Genomic DNA, 18,269 nt, shown 5'->3' with positions numbered 1-18,269 from the left:
ACAGACTAACACGGCTACCCCCGATACTTTTTTCTCTTTATTATTGTGCATAGTAGCCTGTTCACATTTTGAAATGATTGTTCCATCCTTTGTGAGTAAATAGCAACTCTAAAGTACACTGAGCTCCATTATAATATCGGCATATCTAGCAACCCCTATGCAGGTTTGTAGGGCCCCTGTTGTTAATGTACTGGTAGTAACTATCTAAGTATGGATTTTTAAATGTTGCAGGGCTGTGGGAGTCTTACATTTTCCTGGATACTGAATTTTAAAATTACTTTCTGGGGAGAGTTGTGGTTGTGATGCTGTGTTTAGTGCTTCACGGAATGAAATTAGCAAGTATTCTTATCCATTTCCCTATGCTGCTGCCCAGACTATAGTATGCTCAGGAGCACAGCTCAGTCCCCAACCCACTGGGAGGGTAGGGAAAGGGGAACTGGATGGCTTGGGGATCAAGAGCCTTTCATTGTTGAGTTCAGTCACCAGTTCAAATGAAGCTGAAGTTAGTAGTGATTCAAAGCTATAGCCATCAGATAGCTGTTCAGTGGCCTGTGTGAAATGAATTGATAGTTTCAGTTCATTTCCTAGTGGGCAAATGTTCACCTCTCAGAAAGAACCCACCGCACAATTAGAAACCCTTTCAGCAGGGAATGGACTCAATGAGTATGGCACCTAAATTACTACTTTGGACCTAGAGATGGTCTCTTTCTCAGGGCACAGAGGCACACTAGTAAGAGTGGGCGAGCTTACAATTCGTATGTTGTACATGTGCTGTGTATAAATGAAGGGTTTCAGTCTCCAGCGCCGTTAATCGAGCACTAAATTAACTGAAAATGGGGAAGGGAGGAAATGCTAAAAGAATTGGGAAAGGGTGAGCAAACACCAGCAGGTATTGCTTCTAGACTATAAAAGACATTATTTTGAATTAAAAAAGGATGGGGGGCATAGAAAATAATAAAATAGAAATTTGCAAGGCAGCCTATGGAAAAGAAACATAGCAAATAAAGGGAAAAAATGTTTAACCACAAGTGACAAGTTTGGGACAGTTCCCCAGAGATGTACAAGGTTTCAAATGTAAGCATGTTCTTACTCAGAGACTTGGCATAGGCAAGCAGCAACCATACATTGTTCTTATGAATCAAATTAAGGCATGTTACGCAGCAGGGGATTGCAGGGTAGCAGGTGATAACATTTGTGTCAGACATATTTCTAGAATTAATGTTATTTTCTCCAGAGTTTCTCTGCCCCAAAGACTAACTGCAAGTAAAGTGGATTTAAGATGTCCCGCCTCAAATTGTAAATTAGTCTTTATTAAGACCACCTTCATCAAAAGTCTTTAATCATATTGCCTCCAACTTACATGCAAAATGGAAGGTTGGCAGAGGATAGGACAGTGTTTAGGTGGTTTGATTTATTTTATTTATATATTTCCATACTTTTTAATTTCCAGGATTTCTAATATCTGTTTGTACCTAGAATGAACTTTTTAAAGAAAACTACAATATTCAGTTTGTCTTGCCCCTTAAGTAATGTCTAGATGTATACAAACTTAACTCCATCAGAGGACATTTTTTTCTGTGAAATCATTTACCACTGTAAAAAGGAATGATAGGCCATTTTTAAAAGAGCAGTTTGTATTGAAGTCACTTGTAATCTTTTCACAACATGAAACATGGGCTCATTTTAACTGCCATGTTGTTATCAAGGCATATAGGTAGGGCCCTACCAAATTCACAGCCATGAAAAATACATCACGGAGGGTGAAATCTGGGTTTTTGTGTGCTTTTACCCTATACTATACAGATTTCAGGGGGGAGACCCGAGTTTCTCAAATTGGGGGCCCTGACCCAAAAGGGGGGTCACAAGGTTATTTTAGGGGAGTCACGGTATTGCCATCCTTACTTCTGCGCTGTCTTCAGCGGTGGCAGCCGGAGAGTGGCGGCTGCTTACTGAGGGCCCAGGTCTGAAGGCAGCAGGGCTCCCGGTCAGCAGCCACCGCTCTCCAGCTGCTCAGCTCTGAAGGCAGCGCTGCCGCCAGCAGCAGTACAGAAGTAAGGGTAGCAGTACCGGAACCCCCCTACAATAACCTTGTGACCCCCTCACAACTCCTTTTTGGGTCAGGACCCCTACAATTACAACGCTCTGAAATTTCAGATTTAAATAGCTGAAATCATGCAATTTAGGATTTTTAAAATCCTATGACCATGAAATTGATCAAAATGGACGGTGAATTTGGTAGGGCCCTACATATAGGGTATCAGCAAGTATATTCAATTGTAATTTTTTTATTTATTAGTGAAAGTTTCTAGAATTTGACTTGTTGGATTTTGAACACTTCTATTGAGTAAAATTCTAATTTCCCTATTTCAATTTAAGAAACTCTGCCAAACTCATACGTGCTTCTGAGTCAAGTGTTTTTTTCTTCACTTAAACTTAGATTATAGTCACTTCACATGTTTTCTCTTCTCTACCAGAATAATACTGACAAACTGCAACATGAGAATTAAAGCACAAGTTCCTTTATTTGGAATTTGATGAATCAAGTGATCACAACCTGAGCAACCCAGGATGATAATTGCATTATGCTTTTTGTTTTCTCATTAATAAAATATCTTGAAAGAGGGCTCTGAGTTATCACTGCAGACAGATCACACTTGAAATATGCTGGATCTTTAAAAAGAGATTTTCCCGTTTACTAAGAAATTATTTCATATGGTTATTTTCAAGAAGTATCTCTTTTTCTAACCACTCACTCTGTCACTACTTCTCACTTTTTCAGAGCTTTTGTGGATTCTCGTGTCCAGCCAATCTATGGTGGAACCAATGAAATAATGAAAGAGCTCATTGCTAGAGACATTGTGATTGACAAGTAGGCACATGGCTACGCTGGAGACTGCTTCCTGAATCCTATCACAATTAATACGGTATTACATCAGGCACCAGAATGCAAGTAAAAGAAGTACTGTGTTTCCTTGAGGAAAAGGAACCATTGTTAAAAACTATTGTAGTTACAAACATCCCATTTTGTTACTGTAGTTTATCTGTGGTCTCTAATATTTAATGAATATTAACTTGTAACACTCTCTTTCCTGGTGGAAAACACTAGGACTAATTCTCTGAATGATTCAAAAAAGTCTGAGGCAAGAAGATCGTATGTATTGGTAGTGAAAAGTATGGTCACTTTGGAATGTTACAATTAACTTTAAATCTTTGAAACATAGTGTCATTATATTAAATCCAGTCCTAACTGTTCAGAATTAAATCGTCAAAGAAACCTTCTTCTTCGAAAATAAACAACAACTGGGGTGTTTAAAAAAACAAAACAAAACACCAAAACCACAACTTCGGAACTACAGTGTTAAATGTAACTGTAGAACTTGGACCTATCACTGACTCACTGCCACCCCGGTTTAATAATTTATCTGTTTGAGAATGTAATAGATTTTCCTCCTATAATCATCTGGCTTTTTGCATTGTATTCATCTATGATGATGAGAACAAATGAGTGAGTGACTTTCATTTTTGAGCTTTATAATGATGTACAAAAATGTAATAAGCTTTACAATGAAACTCAATGTGCCTTATTTGAATATGTACTTATTTTGTATAAATAAGCTTAATAAAAATTTAAAATGCAAAATATCAATTTTCTGCATTACTTGAAAAATCAAAGTCAAATACTATAAAATAACTATTTGGAAGTGCCCTAGTAAAATCCATATTTTGATATGGTTTGTAAGAAAGGGCACACTTTAGTTCAGAGTAGCACATCCTTTGATTGTTGTTAATCTGTGTGAATACCTCTGTAAAAGGCCTATTGGCCAATTCTCAGTAAGTCTGCAGTCATCAGTTGGAGGTTTAGTATCTGAGTGGAGTGTGCTGCTCATACAGGCTTTTATAGCTTTTAAATATTTGCTTTTAATTAGCCTAATTACACATTTGGCTTAGCAAAAACCACAATTCTATAGTTGTGTAATTAGTGATTTGACTACTGTGCACTTTACAAATCTGTTATCTTTTAGAAATAAGCTGTGCTAGCATTATGGTTTCTATAATATGATTTAAAGGGACATTGCCACAAGTGGTAAGCTTACTGGCAGTTTCAGCAAGAGAAGTCAGGAACTGAATGGAGACTGATCAACCCATTTACTTTAGAGGTGAACTTGTCATTAGGATTGAAAAACATTGGGGCAGTAAGAAAAGTTTATGGCTGCTTCTGTTGGTGCTAAAATTACTGTTTGGATTAACAGATTTCTGGCTCTAGGGCTGTCAGTCACAACCATTGCATTAATTAAATTCTACAAGTGCTAAATTCATTCAGAATTAAAGGTGATGGACCAAAAACTTGACCAAATGGATAAACATGTACCTTATTACTTCCATCTTGATCACAGTGTGTATGTCCTTGCAATGTAGGTCTATTGAAAGTTGATAGGGCTGTATCAACACATACTTAAGTGAACTTGGAGACCTTAGCAGTTGCATTTGCACACACCCTACAATCCCTGCACTAGTGTTTCTAGGGAGATGCTATGGCAGCCAGTGTAAAGGATGCTTGGGTGCACGTTTGTTGCTCTCCTCTCCCCCCGTTTTAATATTCCAGGAATGGAGAAACACAGCTGGAAGATTCTTGCAGGGGCTGTTGGAGGATGGTAGGAGGAATGAAGGGGGAAGAGATTCCAAGGGAACTTTCAACTACTGGGGGTGCAGGGGGGCACGTGAGTCTAGGTCCAGGCGCTGCTAAGTGGGCTCCCTCCACGTGGGTGCAGGTGCTGGGGTTATCCCTTCGCGGCAGCCGGAGGAGCTCAGGGGCACAGCTAGGCATGGAGTCCTGGAGCTCGCTCGCTCCCTCCCTCCCCAGACGTTCCATACGCCGCCTTCAGGGCACGCCCCCTCCCCAGTTTTGCATAACCCCACCCATCCCGCCCCGGATTGGCCGGTTCTACCCCCGGCCGCGGCCCCGCCTCCGCCCGCCGCCTTGAGTTGGGAGCTGACTGTTAAACAGCGGCACAGATTGAGGAGATCGCAGCCCGGGTGGGAGGCGGGCGGCGGCGCCGCCGCTGTGGAGAAGCCGACGAGCAGGCAAGTGTGCGTGTGGCTCCGGGGCCGGCGCGAGGACCTGAGGCGGGCACGGCCGCGGTGGCGGATCCCCTGCCGGCCTCTTGGCAGCGGCTCCGAGAGGCGGTTGGTTCCCGCGGCCGCGCCACCCCCTCGCGCCCCAGGACCAGGCTCTGTTAAACGGCGAGAGGGGCGGGGGCCAGAGCGGGCGGGCGAGGGCAGGCAGAGGCGGGTTGGGGGCGGGGCCTAGTGGCGGGGGTGGGGCTTTGGCGCTGAGGGGAGGTGGCGGGGCCTGGGCCGTGGGGGAGCTGGAATGTAGAGCGTATTCGAGCTGCCTCTGGCCCCCTCCCGCACGGCCTAGGCCACGCCCCTCCTCTCCCGTCAGTGTCTGGCGGGGCGGGGCCAAAGGACTGTCTGGGTGGGGGCTGTGCCTGTGCGGGGCCAATGAGAAGAGCCTGTACGCTCTGGTGGGCGGGGCCGGTGCTGAGCTCAGGGGGCGGGGCCAGTCGGGTGAGGACAGACGGTCCGAGGCTGCCCTCGCTGGCACCTGCCCTCCCCTCTTCCCCAGCTGGGAGTCGTGGCCTGCCCCCGGGAGGGGCGTCCAACAGCCGCCGACGCGGGGGGGGGGGGGTCGCCTCCCGCAGCCCCGACGGCTGGCCGGGCTCCGCGCCCGCAGGGGGCTGCCGCCTCCCTCCACACGTCCTGCAGGGAGCGATGGGGACGGGCGCAGTGGGGTTCCTCTGGGTGGGGGAAGCCACGAGAGGCCTGGAGCTGCTGCGTTGAAATACACGTCGCAAACGAGAAGGAAACCCCAGAACATAGCGGTGGGGGAAACGCGCTGGGGAGGTCGGGGCGCGATGCAACGCTGGGAGCCGGCGGGGCGGGGCGGGGATGTCTGTTTCTCTGCCCTGTACGTCGCCGTTGAACACACTCTCACTGTTTGCCATTTTATCCCCCTGGGAAATCTATTGCAGCCTGCCCACAGAGCCAGTGTGGAGGAATACAGGCCCCGCCACTGCGGAGGAAATTAAAAACCTGCCTCTCACGTTGGCCGATGGCTGGCTTTTCTTAGACAAAAACAAACAAACACATGCAGATTGATTCAATTACGGAATGTGTTTAAATGTAGCTTCTTGAAAACAGTGGTATCCCCATTTGGTCTGTAAAACTCAAACTATGTTTTGGATTCGAATGTGGAGTAATTCAGAGAGAGTGGAAAAAGAGAGTCACTTGTTCTTTGTAGGATACTTTACCAAGAAAAGTGTTTTTGAAGAGGGGAGCTGAATCTGTAAATGCCTTGAAGGGCTAAATTTGCTCTCTCTATATCTTCCTAAGTGCTGGAATTTACAGATGAGATAAAAATAAAACTGTTTAACATTACAAAATTCCAATTTTTCCATTAGGAAAATGCTAGTTAAAACATGAACTCTCTCAGATATGGGATAGAGTTGGATACAATCAGATAAAAGAAAACTTATTTTAGACCATGTCGGGGGTGTAAATTAAAAATAACACCTTTTAGGAAATATATAGAGAAGGATGATGTACTCCTTCCTTAAAGGGATAGACACTATACTGAAAAATCACACGTCTGTCTGAAAAATCTTATCTAGTATAGTTACAGATCACACCTAAGATTAACTGAAATAAAGTAGAATTTTTTTTCACTTGTTAGTCTGTTTGCTTTGTGCATTTCTTACTACTTTGATTATACAAGAAAAACATTGAAACTGCCTACATACAGAGCCAGTTTCCCTTTTAGTTTGTGTGGATCTTAGAAGAATGTGCACCTTGTAGTTTCCAGTGGTCTCTCTGTGCTATTCTGCTTTCCTCTGTGATTTGGCCCCTCCCCCCATGAATATTGTTCTTTCCTTGGCTGTTTTACTGCAGTTTCTGCCAAGGCCTTGGATGAGGTATTAATACATTGTCCTTGTATAAGTCTTTCCAGTCAAGGAACTCAGTGATCTACAAATATTAATTGTTCTATAGCATAATAGATGTGCATGATACTTCAGGTCTCCCAACAGTACAATGAAGAAGGTAGACATTGTTGCAGTGCATTGGTTTTCCAGTTGGGAAAATGGAAACACAAAGTTTGGGTCCACATTTTCAAAAGTAGCCTTTGATTTTTTTTGATGCCCCTTTTGAGCCTAATTATCAGATTCTATTGCCTTGATTTGGAGGCTAGGGTACTCAGCAAATCTCAAAATCAGGCCCAGACTATCACAAGTTATGTACCCAGAATTACAGATCATTTTTGAGGAGGAGTGGGGTAGTCTAAAACAGTGGATAGGGCACTGGAGTCGGACTCGAGAATCCTTGCAGATGTCTTGTGTGACCTTGAGCAAGTCATTTAATCTACCCTGTGTCTCAGTTCCTCATCTATAAAACAGGAATGATGCTTCCCAATCTCACAGGGGTGTTTTAAGGGTAAAATCCATTAGTGAGTGTGAAGCACTCAGTTACTACAGTGAGGAACATACAGTTACCTATGTAGGTATGTAACTTGTCTATGGTCATATGTGGAGTCAGAAACAGTCCCCTGGACTAATCATTAGATTCTGCCTCCTATTAAAAGGTAAATATTTCATAATATTGACCAAAAAACTTCCATGAAACTCCTTGAACAATAAAACTGGAAAATGTATGATGTCCCTGAGAGAGCAAGCACATAAACATAGAAGACTGATCTATTCATCGTAAAGGCTCGTTCATCCCATTGGTCCGCATTGGGAACTCCCATGAATGTAAATAGAATTGCAAGTTTAAAGTCTCCACGTGTTAAGAAGAGAATAAGCACTAAGTTGGTCTTGTTTAAAAAACATTTTATGGAACCTCTTCAGAGGCTGACTGATTCAAAGGGATAATTGAAATAATCACATACAGTTTCTTTATGGAGCTTGTAATGTACTTAGAAGTAAATAAAATATTTATATTAGAGACATATGTATAACATGTTGAGCCTTGAGTGATCCATTTAATACAAAAACCCTAATTTTAGCATGATAGATTAAAAAAATCTATTATATTAAATGTTCTGTTACAAATAAATGATTAAATAAATACATTAAATATGAGAACATCTGAACTAACTGATAGAGGGGTGATACACGTTGAAATATTGGAATAACATATGCCCCTGGCTTCAGTATCCTTGAGGAACAAGGGGAAAAATCTTCTCCATTCAGGGCTTTTAATAAGTTATGGATTTATCATAAATGAATAGTAATGAGTTCCAGTTGAAGTATGTCCTTTTTGATGTTTTGTGTAATTAAAACAGTGTGGGTGGTCTGTTGTAAATTGAGTTCCCTTTGTGTTCACAGAGAGACCACTGTAGGTGTATGTTTTTCAAAGATGAGTAATTTTTTGATGTAGAACTGCTGGAGAGTACATAATGCTTGAGTTCGCAGCTCCCCTGTATAGTACTGACTGCACAGTAATAATATAATATATGGAGATATACCTATCTCATAGAACTGGAAGGGACCCTGAAAGGTCATTGAGTTCAGCCCCCTGCCTTCACTAGCAGGACCAAATACTGATTTTTTGTCCCAGATTTCTAAGTGGCCCCCTCAAGGATTGGACTCACAACCCTGGGTTTAGCAGGCCACTGCTCAAACCACTGAGCTATCCCTGAGGGTAAGAGCTGTTGAAACAGAGACTCCCCACTTTGCCCTGTTTTTCAGAGTTACTAATAAAACAAAATCATAAAATGTTTACATATTCATATAATAACTGTGCTGCTTCTGAACAAAAAACAAAAGCTGCTGACCAGGATTATACCTTTTCTTTTAGATCAGTGTAGAGTCCCAAGTGGTTAAGTGTGGACTTCTCTTTGCCCTTCGTAACTTTAACCAGGACATCCTGTTGGGCCAGCATCTCTTCAGTCATGGTTTCTGCAAACCCTTACTCCTGCAAGGAGTCCCAGTGATTAAGCGGCTAGTGCTTGGATTATGATTTTCGTGAACAGGTCTTAAGGACACTATCAACTTGAATTCTAGTCATTTCAAACATTGTATTAAATGTGGGTTTGGATATTACACCAGGCCCTACCTCCTGCAAACTTTTGTTTTTACAGTCTCATTTTCCTGGTTTTTTTTAAATGTCTTCTCACTTTTAAAAATGCCAACTCATGTAGAAGAAACTGTAAGTTTCTATACATTAAATACTGCCGATTTCAAAAAGTAAATGAACTGAAAATATTTTTTTCTTTATTCTTTGTTATAACTTGAAGTGTTACTGATAAATAAGGTAGGTACAAAAGAGAGAAAAGAAGTTGTCAAGTTGATAGTGTCCCTTTAAGCAGGCTAGTTTGAGTCTAAAAATTTATAATTTGATTTCAAAATGTGGTAGGAAAGGTAGGACTGCACAGATGGGGTTTACAGGACTCCATTGTGAATAGAAATTTGCTTTCATTTTAAAAAAATCAGTAAAACATTACTATTCGAAGGTTTTCCTGAAATGTGGAACAAAAGTCTGTGGAACTATGTAAGTTCATGAGAATCAGAAAGTGAACGTAGCTATAAACAAAAGTGAAACTGACCAGTCTGCTTACATTGCTTCTTCTGAGAAAAATACCCAAAATAAACCAATATCTTCCACACGTAAAAGTAAATAGATTTTAAAAGTTCTTTATTTTTCATAATCCAAGATGGTGTTAGTAATCAACATGACATTTTACTTAAGTTTTGAATGCATCCCTTTAAACACATTTGAAAATAGAAAGCCAAGGGAGTCTCAAAGAGGGAGGTCAGGAATGGATTAGAAAAGTAAAGGAATAAGGTAGGGTTACCATATTTCAGCAAGCAAAAAAGAGGACGGGAGGAGCCCTGCCCTAGCCCCACCCCTGCCCCTCCCACTTCCTGCCCCCCTCAGAACCTCCAACCCTCCCCCCGCTCCTTGTCCCCTGACTGCCCCCTCCTGGGACCCCTGCCCCTAACTGCCCCCCAGGACTCCACCCCCTACCTAAGCCTCCCTGCCTCTTGTCTCCTGACTGCCCCCTCCTGAGACCCTCCCCCCATCCTAACTGGCCCCCTAGGACACTACCTGTACCCTGACTGCCCCAACCCTTATCCACACCCCCACCCCCAGACAGACCCCTGGGACTCCCACGCCCCATCCAACCACTCCCCACCCCCTGACACCCCCCCCCAGAACTCCCGACCCATCTAAACCCCTCTGCTCCCTGTCCCCTGACTGCTCCGATCCCTCTCCCCACTCCTGCCCCCTGACAGCCCCGCCCCCAGAATTCCCAACCCCCCCCCCCCCCGCTCCTTGTCCCCTGACTGCCCCCTCCTGGGACCCCTGCTCCTAACTGCCCTCCAGAACCCCACCCCCTACCTAAGCCTCCCTGTTCCTTGTCCCCTAACTGCCCCCTCCTAAGACCCCCCCACCCTAACTGCCCCCCAGGACCCTACCCCCTACCTGTACCCTGACTGCCCAAAACCTTATCCACACCCCCCCCAGAAAGCCCTCCCCGAACTCCCGACCCCCCCCGTCTCTTGACTGCCCCCTCCAAAACCTCCCTGCCCCTTCTCCGACCCCCTGATCCCCTTGTTGTTGGCCTTCGCCTAATGTCTCTGTGAGCTTGCTCAGGAATGGCCTGAGCCGTTCGTCCCCGCACGCTGGGCAGCAGTGGAGGAGGAGCTCCAGACTGCCCGAGGCGATCTGCTAATGCAGGGAGGGAGGGAGTGATCTCTGCTGCAGGGGAAGCGGAGGAGGGGCTCTCTCTGGCTGTCGGAGCCCCATGTAAGTGGCACCATCCGGCCGGCTGCCCTGTTAGCCGCGCGCGCTCTGCATGGGGCGGGGGGAAGTCTGGACATTTACAAATTCCCCCCGGACGCTATTTTTAGCTCAAAAAGCCGGACATGTCCGGGGGAATCCGGACGAATGGTAACCCTAAATAAGGAAAAGATGGGGAAAGAAAATGAGAAAATAAGACAAAAGTGAGAGAGGAGTAGAAAATAAGTAGGATTTGGTGGGGTGTGGAGGAATTGAAGAACAGTGACTTTTAGGGGGATTGGAGAATATTAGTGATCATTTAATTAGTTTTTTAAAATGTTATTTTGTGTGTGTTTATAGTAGGTGCAAGGGTGTGCCTCAAACGGGGCACTTACGCTGTATACAAAACTGAAATTCCTGGCTACATCTTACTGTGTAATTAAGGCTCTAGTGAGGATAAACATAGAGTCACTTTAAACGCTAGTTGCTCTACTGTGCATATACGGTACTTCTATTTCTTTAAACAAAAATTTTCTCCCACTCCTTTCTTTTCTTTTAAATCAGATTCTCAATGTCAAAAACCAACAGTTAAATGAAAGTTGAACTTCAAATAATTAAAAATAACTTGTTTGCTAGTCTAGTAGAATTTTTATTGCTCTAGTTTGGAAACCTAAAGTATTAGACAATGGAAAAATATCTTCAGAAAGTATTACCTTTGACAAGAAAGCTCTTTCCAGTGTAAGATGTCAGCCTTTTCATAAACATCATATTACAGTACTTGCTTCTTTGTGAGAAGCAAAGGGCTTGGCCATAGCAGTTTGCTTCCAATGAGGGTGGAGTGAAATTATTTTTACTACTTGATGCCAGAATGCAACAAAATACCCCAAACTTGTCAAAAGGAAAAATGGGCAGTTTCTGTGGAGCTCAAGACAGTTTTAATGAAGAACGTTTAGTCTTGTGGATGATGCTTTGTTTCAGTCCTATATCACTGACAAGGCTGTCTTTGTTTTCAGTGCATGTTATGGAGAAATACTAAACTCTCCATAGTTATGGTTGGAAGTATACTGGTTTATAATTCTGACTCCACAAAAACAAAAGAAATAACCTGAAAGGGTTATTGGACAAGGTGTCGATCAGCTTTGACAGTTTGCAAAATCAGGAGTTTTCTCCTTTGAAAATGATTTTCTACCATTTTTAACCACATTGTAACTCAAGCAGCTTGCTTCAGGAACTCCAAATCTGTGGGGTTTTTTATGTTTTGTTTTTTTTGCATTGTCCTCCATCAGGAGTATTACCTTCCGCTACTTTGGTCATGCTTGATGGATTAGTTTGAGTTTTCAGTGTTTTTTCCCAAACCTATGAAAATTTTTTCATAGATTTGTTGGAATTTAGGGAGTTTGCAGCTCAGCTGGAAGGATGTGTTGTTTAAAGGGACATGATCAGTTTCAAACATCATATTTCTGTGTGAAAATTTTGTACTATGTTGTTCCAAATAGCACCTTAGAGTATATAGGTATATATGGATTTTTTTTTCAGTTTGTTTACTTTGTGCGTTTGATTGCTCTTTGTGTGTAGTCAGTTTCCCTGCTGTTTTATATGGGTATTTCACAGCAGTGGAGGAGGATATTTTATTTAGAAAAGGAAGATGTAATTATAAAACTGCACAAATCGGCAGGTTGGATTCAGGGGCAAGTATAGTAGCTGAAACTGCTTTAAACTTGCTGTATAAAATAGACTAGTTTTCAAGTTGACCATGTCCTTTTAAGAAATCCTCTGCTGAGAGCTCAAAGAAGGTCTAATGTGGGGACTCCCTTTGGGGCTCTAGTAAGCTTGTAAACTCTGTAGGAAGCCTGACTTCTGCCCCTGCTTTAACTTTTAGCACCTCCATCTACATCTTTTCCACTTATCACAGTTATTTCACATGCTTGTCAGGGAAAAAAACTAATCTCCCAAACCCCCAAATTAAAGGATATGTCCGACAAAAGCTTTGTTATGATGGACTTAATGTTGTAAAGACTAATTACTTTTAAACATTTTAATGTTGTAGCTCTAAAAGAAGAATGTAGAGAAATCACATCTCAGCCCTTTACTAAAAATGTTGACAAGTCTGGAGATTCAGGGCCCAAATCACAGCCTGGATTCTGATTCAGTGCATCTCCCAGGCAGTCCCTTATAACAGGTGTTCTGTTGAGCCCCAGTCAGGATTTATAGCCACCCTCCTCAGGGGAGGGCAGTGGTTAGAGTGGACTAACAATAGGTGTAGACAACAAAATATCTCATTCTCCAAAGCTAAAGCTTGTATTTTAATATTTATTTATTTATTCCTATGGTGGTAGCACCAAGGGGCCCCTGAACAGGGTCTCAATATGCGAGGCAGTGTACAACCCCATATAAGAAGGAAGACAACAGGTGGAGACAACAAATAGATGGGAGGGAGCACAAAGGAACGGTGAGATGATTATGTGGCCCTTCAGACTTAAATTATGTGACAAGACCCAAGACTTAAGGAGAAGTGAGCTAGGCAATGGCTGTGAAGGCCAATGAAACTGAAGACAGTAGAGGGAGGCTAGTGGAGAAGGCATCCATCCAATGGAACTCCTAAAAGAAGGGAGTAAACTAGGACCACTGCCTTATAGTCACCTCGTCAACAAACCTATTGTTTCCCATGGGTTTTTTAACCTCCCTGCCACTGTCTTGTCTCAGCTTGCCCAAGACCTCAAGCTGACCATAGACTCTCTCCTCCTAATCAGCACAACAGAGAAGCCCTGCTCCTGTGAACCTAAGGAGCTGGCCAGTTGGGAAGGTGCCCACAGTGAAGAACTTCTGCTGGAAGGGGAAGCCTTTTATTGCATTAGAAACAAGCCCTGTCCAATACTGAAAAACTGACCTTGTTTGGCTCTTTGGGGAATCCAGTCAGGCCCTGTCGGTCAGATGAATTTGCATTAGTTGGGTAGGTGTAAAGTGATTTTAAAAGAATAAAAAAAAAATTACATTGAATGGTCTTTTATTTGTATATTGTAATTAAAAAATTAGACAATTTATATATCCCCTGTTATTTTCAGGTTTGCTGTAAACTATCTACAATAGCTATAATGACACCAGCCCTCAGAGAGGCAGCAACAAAAGGTCATGGTATCCACTTGTCACCTTCTTTGTCCTCTAGAGCTATGGAGTCTGATACAACTTTGTGCATGGAAAATTCCAGAGCAGTCGAAGAGACGATAAAGGAGGATTCCATCACACAGATTACTTGCTCAGTCTTGGGGTTTCCCACTACTGAGCCCAACCTCAGTAATGATATCTTCAGTGTAAAACACTTTGGTTCTCCACAGTCTTCCAGACATTATCAATCTGTCTTATTAATGAGCACAAATTCTCCATTAAACATAAAAAACAAAAACACTAAGCAAAGGAATTCAGAAGAGCACAAGTGCTCCCAGATGAGAAATCTACTACATAATGGTGCTACCACACAGGTCAGTCAGATTAATAATTCAGAACCTGAAGAGCAAGTCAGAGGGGAAACTTTATCGGAGACCATGACCCAGAGTTTGGCAGAAATGCAGAGACTGTTGGATTCAAATGTAACTGAATCCAATAATGTGGAAGAAATGCAGCTTACAAACTGTAAATGGTATCGGAAGAATGGCTTTTTGGATAAGGGTCTACTAGTACATGCTGAGACAAAAAAAAGGAATTTATTGCATCAAGTTGTGCACGAGCCTTTGAAAGCAATTGTGAGCTGCACCCCCACTAGTAAAGAAGAGGAGTTGAATGCTCGCTTACTTCAGTGTGTCAGTAAGCAACAAGTTGTGCTCAGTCGAGCCAAAAGAGCTCAGAAACGTTTACAGATACTCCTGGCAAAGCATGTTGTCAAACACTGTGATCACCAGCTGAAATGCTTTGTGAAACATCAGCTCCAAAGAATGAAAGTTTTTCATGATCCAACCAGATTTTTGGACAGTAGCTCCCTTGGATGCACTGAAATTAGGGCAGAAAACAGTATAACTAACTTGGAAAATAATTCAAATAAAGAAACACAGAATGGAGTCGGCATTGAACCTGGTGAAATCTGGGGTTTTGCACACTCTGCTACAGGGCTGCTGTCTCATGTGGAGAAAGATCTGGACTCTGATGCCACTTGCAGTAGCTCAGATGAAGATTGTGATGAACAGACTGTCAGAAAAACTGTGGAAGCGTAAGTGTTAAACTGTTGCTAGACTTTTTATGTATTTATTTAACAGCTGTTACAAACCCAGAAATTGAAGGGCCTGGACCTACAAGCTCTTTTGCATGTGAGTAAGCACATAAGAACGGCCATACTGAGTCAGATCAAAGGTCCATCCAGCCCAGTAGCCTGTCTACTGACAGTGGCCAATGCCAGGTGCCCCAGAGGGAGTGAACCTAACAGGTAATGATCAAATGATCTCTCTCCTGCCATCCATCTCCAACCTCTGACAAACAGAGGCTAGGGACACCATTCCTTACCCATCCTGGCTAATAGCCATTAATGGACTTAACCTCCATGAATGTATCTAGTTCTCTTTTAAACCCTGTTATAGTCCTAGCCTTCACAACCTCCTCTGGCAAGGAGTAGCCTTACTTAACAATTAGTCTTACTGAAGTCAATTCGACTGTTCATGCGAGCGAGCAAGGCTTGGTAGGATCCAGCCCTCAATTTGTAGTTCTATAAATTGAATATTAAGGGAACAATTATTTTATTAGGTTGTAGCATGCAGAGAGCAACACTTTGCATTGCTGTGATATCTATTTTTATATGATAGGCACAGCATTGACAAGAGTGGTAATTAAGCACTGCACCAGAGTAACTTTAATGAATTCAGTGCTGTAAATGAGAGCAAATTTTGGCATATGTTTTGTAAAATCTAGATATTTAATTTTATTCTTTTGGATTAATAACACTGATAACTTTCACTACAGTTAGCTAGTGAATTGACAAGAATCATGTCAATTTCATGCTGCCCTGCCTTTGGAAATCTGTGAATACCTGCTTCTGTCTATTAAAACTATTCTCAGGGGAGGAGAAATGGAAAAAAATGGGGGCTGGGTTTAAGATAACATAGACATTTTGCCACCTTGCAGCATCCAGAGTTATGTCTACACAGCAGCTGGAAGTGTGATTCCCATCATGGGTAGACATACATGCATTAGTTCTGCTCCAACTAGCACCTAAAAATATCCGTGTTGCTCTCCGTGCTGCCACAACCACACTACTATTTGTAGGCGCTAGCATGGTCTAGGGATAGCAACTTGGTAGGAATCCCATCACCTTCCCCATTTCCAGCATCTGAGATTTGGATTGGGCTTTTCGTAGGGGGTTGTCCTTGGATTTGCTGGTGGGGTCTCCAGTCCTTTGTAATGGTCTCTGATTAGGATATTCGTTTACTGATTAGTAAGTGTCTGATAACACTTTTTCTAAGTCCCAAAGTTAATGTGTATTAAAATATTTGTCTCCTGTTCTGACCTTTGAAAACCACAACATTCAGTAAAAACCAGGAAAGTTTCATCTTAAATTGGATTGGATCTCAGCACCTGTTGAAAAGGCTCTTCGTCCTTTATTATACATTTATTAGCTCCAGTTATGAAAGCCTTAAAATAGTACAGTAGTTACAGAATAGTGTTTAATATATCATGTTACTATTGCCTTCTGTGAAACTATTTTGAGTCTGGAAAGGTGATGGGAGAGAAAAATATACAAAGTGCATTTGAATTTGTTTCTGTCTGTTGTGAAAATGGTATGTGCTGTATTAAATACCAAAACCAAATGTAATGAATTGCCAACTAACTTTTCTGTTTGCACACTCTGATCTTTAAAATTATTACATTTTATGCTCCCTTTGAAATGTTTTAAATGGAAAAATAACATCAACTCCTCCCAGTGGAGAAGAATCAACATACATGTTCTTAGCTGATCTTTTTGAACTTTTGGATAATGGTGCTGCTCTGAGATTCTTATTTCATGATTACATGAATTGAATAGGGAAAACTGATGACAAATTTACACTCTGATTTTCAAAGGGAAGGGAATAATCTAAGATTTGGAGTGAGCTTCTGCTTGTTATTTTTTACTTGCAAAGAATGGGCCAGTTCCTAATCCTGACAGTCCTTCATCTTTCTTATTTCCTCTTTTCTGTCTTCAGTTTGTTCTGCATTCACAGCTATCTGTCGGGCTCGTTTTCACTCCGATTAACTCCTCTTGAGTTAGCTTAGCTCCAGTGAGAGCAGAACCCACAGCAAAATAACACTGCAGCAACACAGAGTGATTATATTAGCAGCACAGAATGGCTTAGCCCCACTTCATTACTAGCTCCAGCAGCACTCAAGCTTCAACCCACACCCTGATGAGCCAGCTAGAGTTTAATAATAATGATAATGTCTCTCTCTTTTATATAGCACTTTCCCTTAGTAGATCTCAAAACACTTTACAATCTCTAATATATTTATCCTCACAACTTCCCAGTGAAGTAGGCAAGTGCTATAATCCACTTTTTATAGGTGGGGAAACTGAGGGGCAGGGAGGCTAAGTGATTTGCACTGGGTCACACAGGAAGTCCATGGAAGAGCAAGGAATTGAATACTCCTGGGGGAATTCTGCGCCAAAAAATCCAAAATTATTCACACAATATTTTACATTTCTTCATATTTTACTTGTCAGAATAACACAATATAATCACACATTTTCAATTATTTTGCTAATTAATTTCAAAATATCTGTCAACAAGTATGTTTGTAACAATACGGACAATAAAAAAGATTCAGGAAATGTTTTTTGACAAATAGATTCCTTCTTAGGCATATTAATACAGAACTCTGAGTAGTTATTCATTTCAACTATAGTACAGAACTGTATTTCCCACACCCCTCAGAAGTTGTGCAAAGGCTTGGGGGAGTCAGGGGTAATGGAGGAGATCAGGGAGAGGGAAGTAATTGCTGGGAAGGAACATGGATATGAACTTGAAGGGTTGTTGGCTGACCCCTAGCCTCTCCCATTCAGTCAGGCACATCTACTCCTATCCCTGTGTGTCCCTGCACCCCATGTGTCCTTGCACACCCTGTCGACATGTGTCCCTCCACCCTACTCAGACACTCACTCCCCCTGTCCCCATGTGGCCCTGCACCCCCTCAGCCAGCCCCCTTCCCATATCTCCATGTCCCTGCACCCCCTCAACCAGCCCCCTTCCCTCATCTCCATGTGTCTCTGCCCCAGTCTGTCCTCTCCCACCTGCCCTTATAAGTCCCTGTCTGACACACCCCCCCAGCAGCCTCATGCTCTCTGACTCCCCATATCTCCTGACCTGGTCCGACAGGTGCGGTGAAGAAGGCAGGTTCTTTCTCTTCCCTATCATAGTTGGGGTTGGCCAGGAGTGGCTGCTGTGTTCTAGCACCACAGTGACCTCTGGTGGGCAAAAGGCATAACTGCAGAAGTTATTTTCTGCTGGGAGGAGCTGCTGTGTTCTAGTGCCACAGCA

The 18,269-nt window shown here is 42.7% G+C and overlaps 2 protein-coding genes across 2 annotated transcripts in view; both read left to right on the top strand.

Annotated features, from left to right (window-relative positions):
* ACADL (acyl-CoA dehydrogenase long chain) overlaps positions 1-3,305 on the top strand; it is a 30,981-nt gene extending 27,676 nt beyond the window's left edge. The window contains exon 11 of the mRNA XM_065413586.1: positions 2,780-3,305. Coding sequence (XP_065269658.1) covers positions 2,780-2,873 — 94 coding nt within the window. The 3' untranslated portion in view covers positions 2,874-3,305. The remainder of the gene's footprint in view (positions 1-2,779) is intronic.
* A 10,539-nt stretch (positions 3,306-13,844) lies between these two features.
* KANSL1L (KAT8 regulatory NSL complex subunit 1 like) overlaps positions 13,845-18,269 on the top strand; it is a 93,367-nt gene continuing 88,942 nt past the window's right edge. Inside the window, exon 1 of the mRNA XM_065412998.1 lies at positions 13,845-14,977. Coding sequence (XP_065269070.1) covers positions 13,872-14,977 — 1,106 coding nt within the window. The 5' untranslated portion in view covers positions 13,845-13,871. The remainder of the gene's footprint in view (positions 14,978-18,269) is intronic.

Source organism: Emys orbicularis, chromosome 11 (assembly GCF_028017835.1).
Source record: "Emys orbicularis isolate rEmyOrb1 chromosome 11, rEmyOrb1.hap1, whole genome shotgun sequence".
Taxonomy (NCBI): Eukaryota; Metazoa; Chordata; order Testudines; family Emydidae; genus Emys; species Emys orbicularis.
This window is presented reverse-complemented; position numbering and strand designations above follow the sequence as displayed.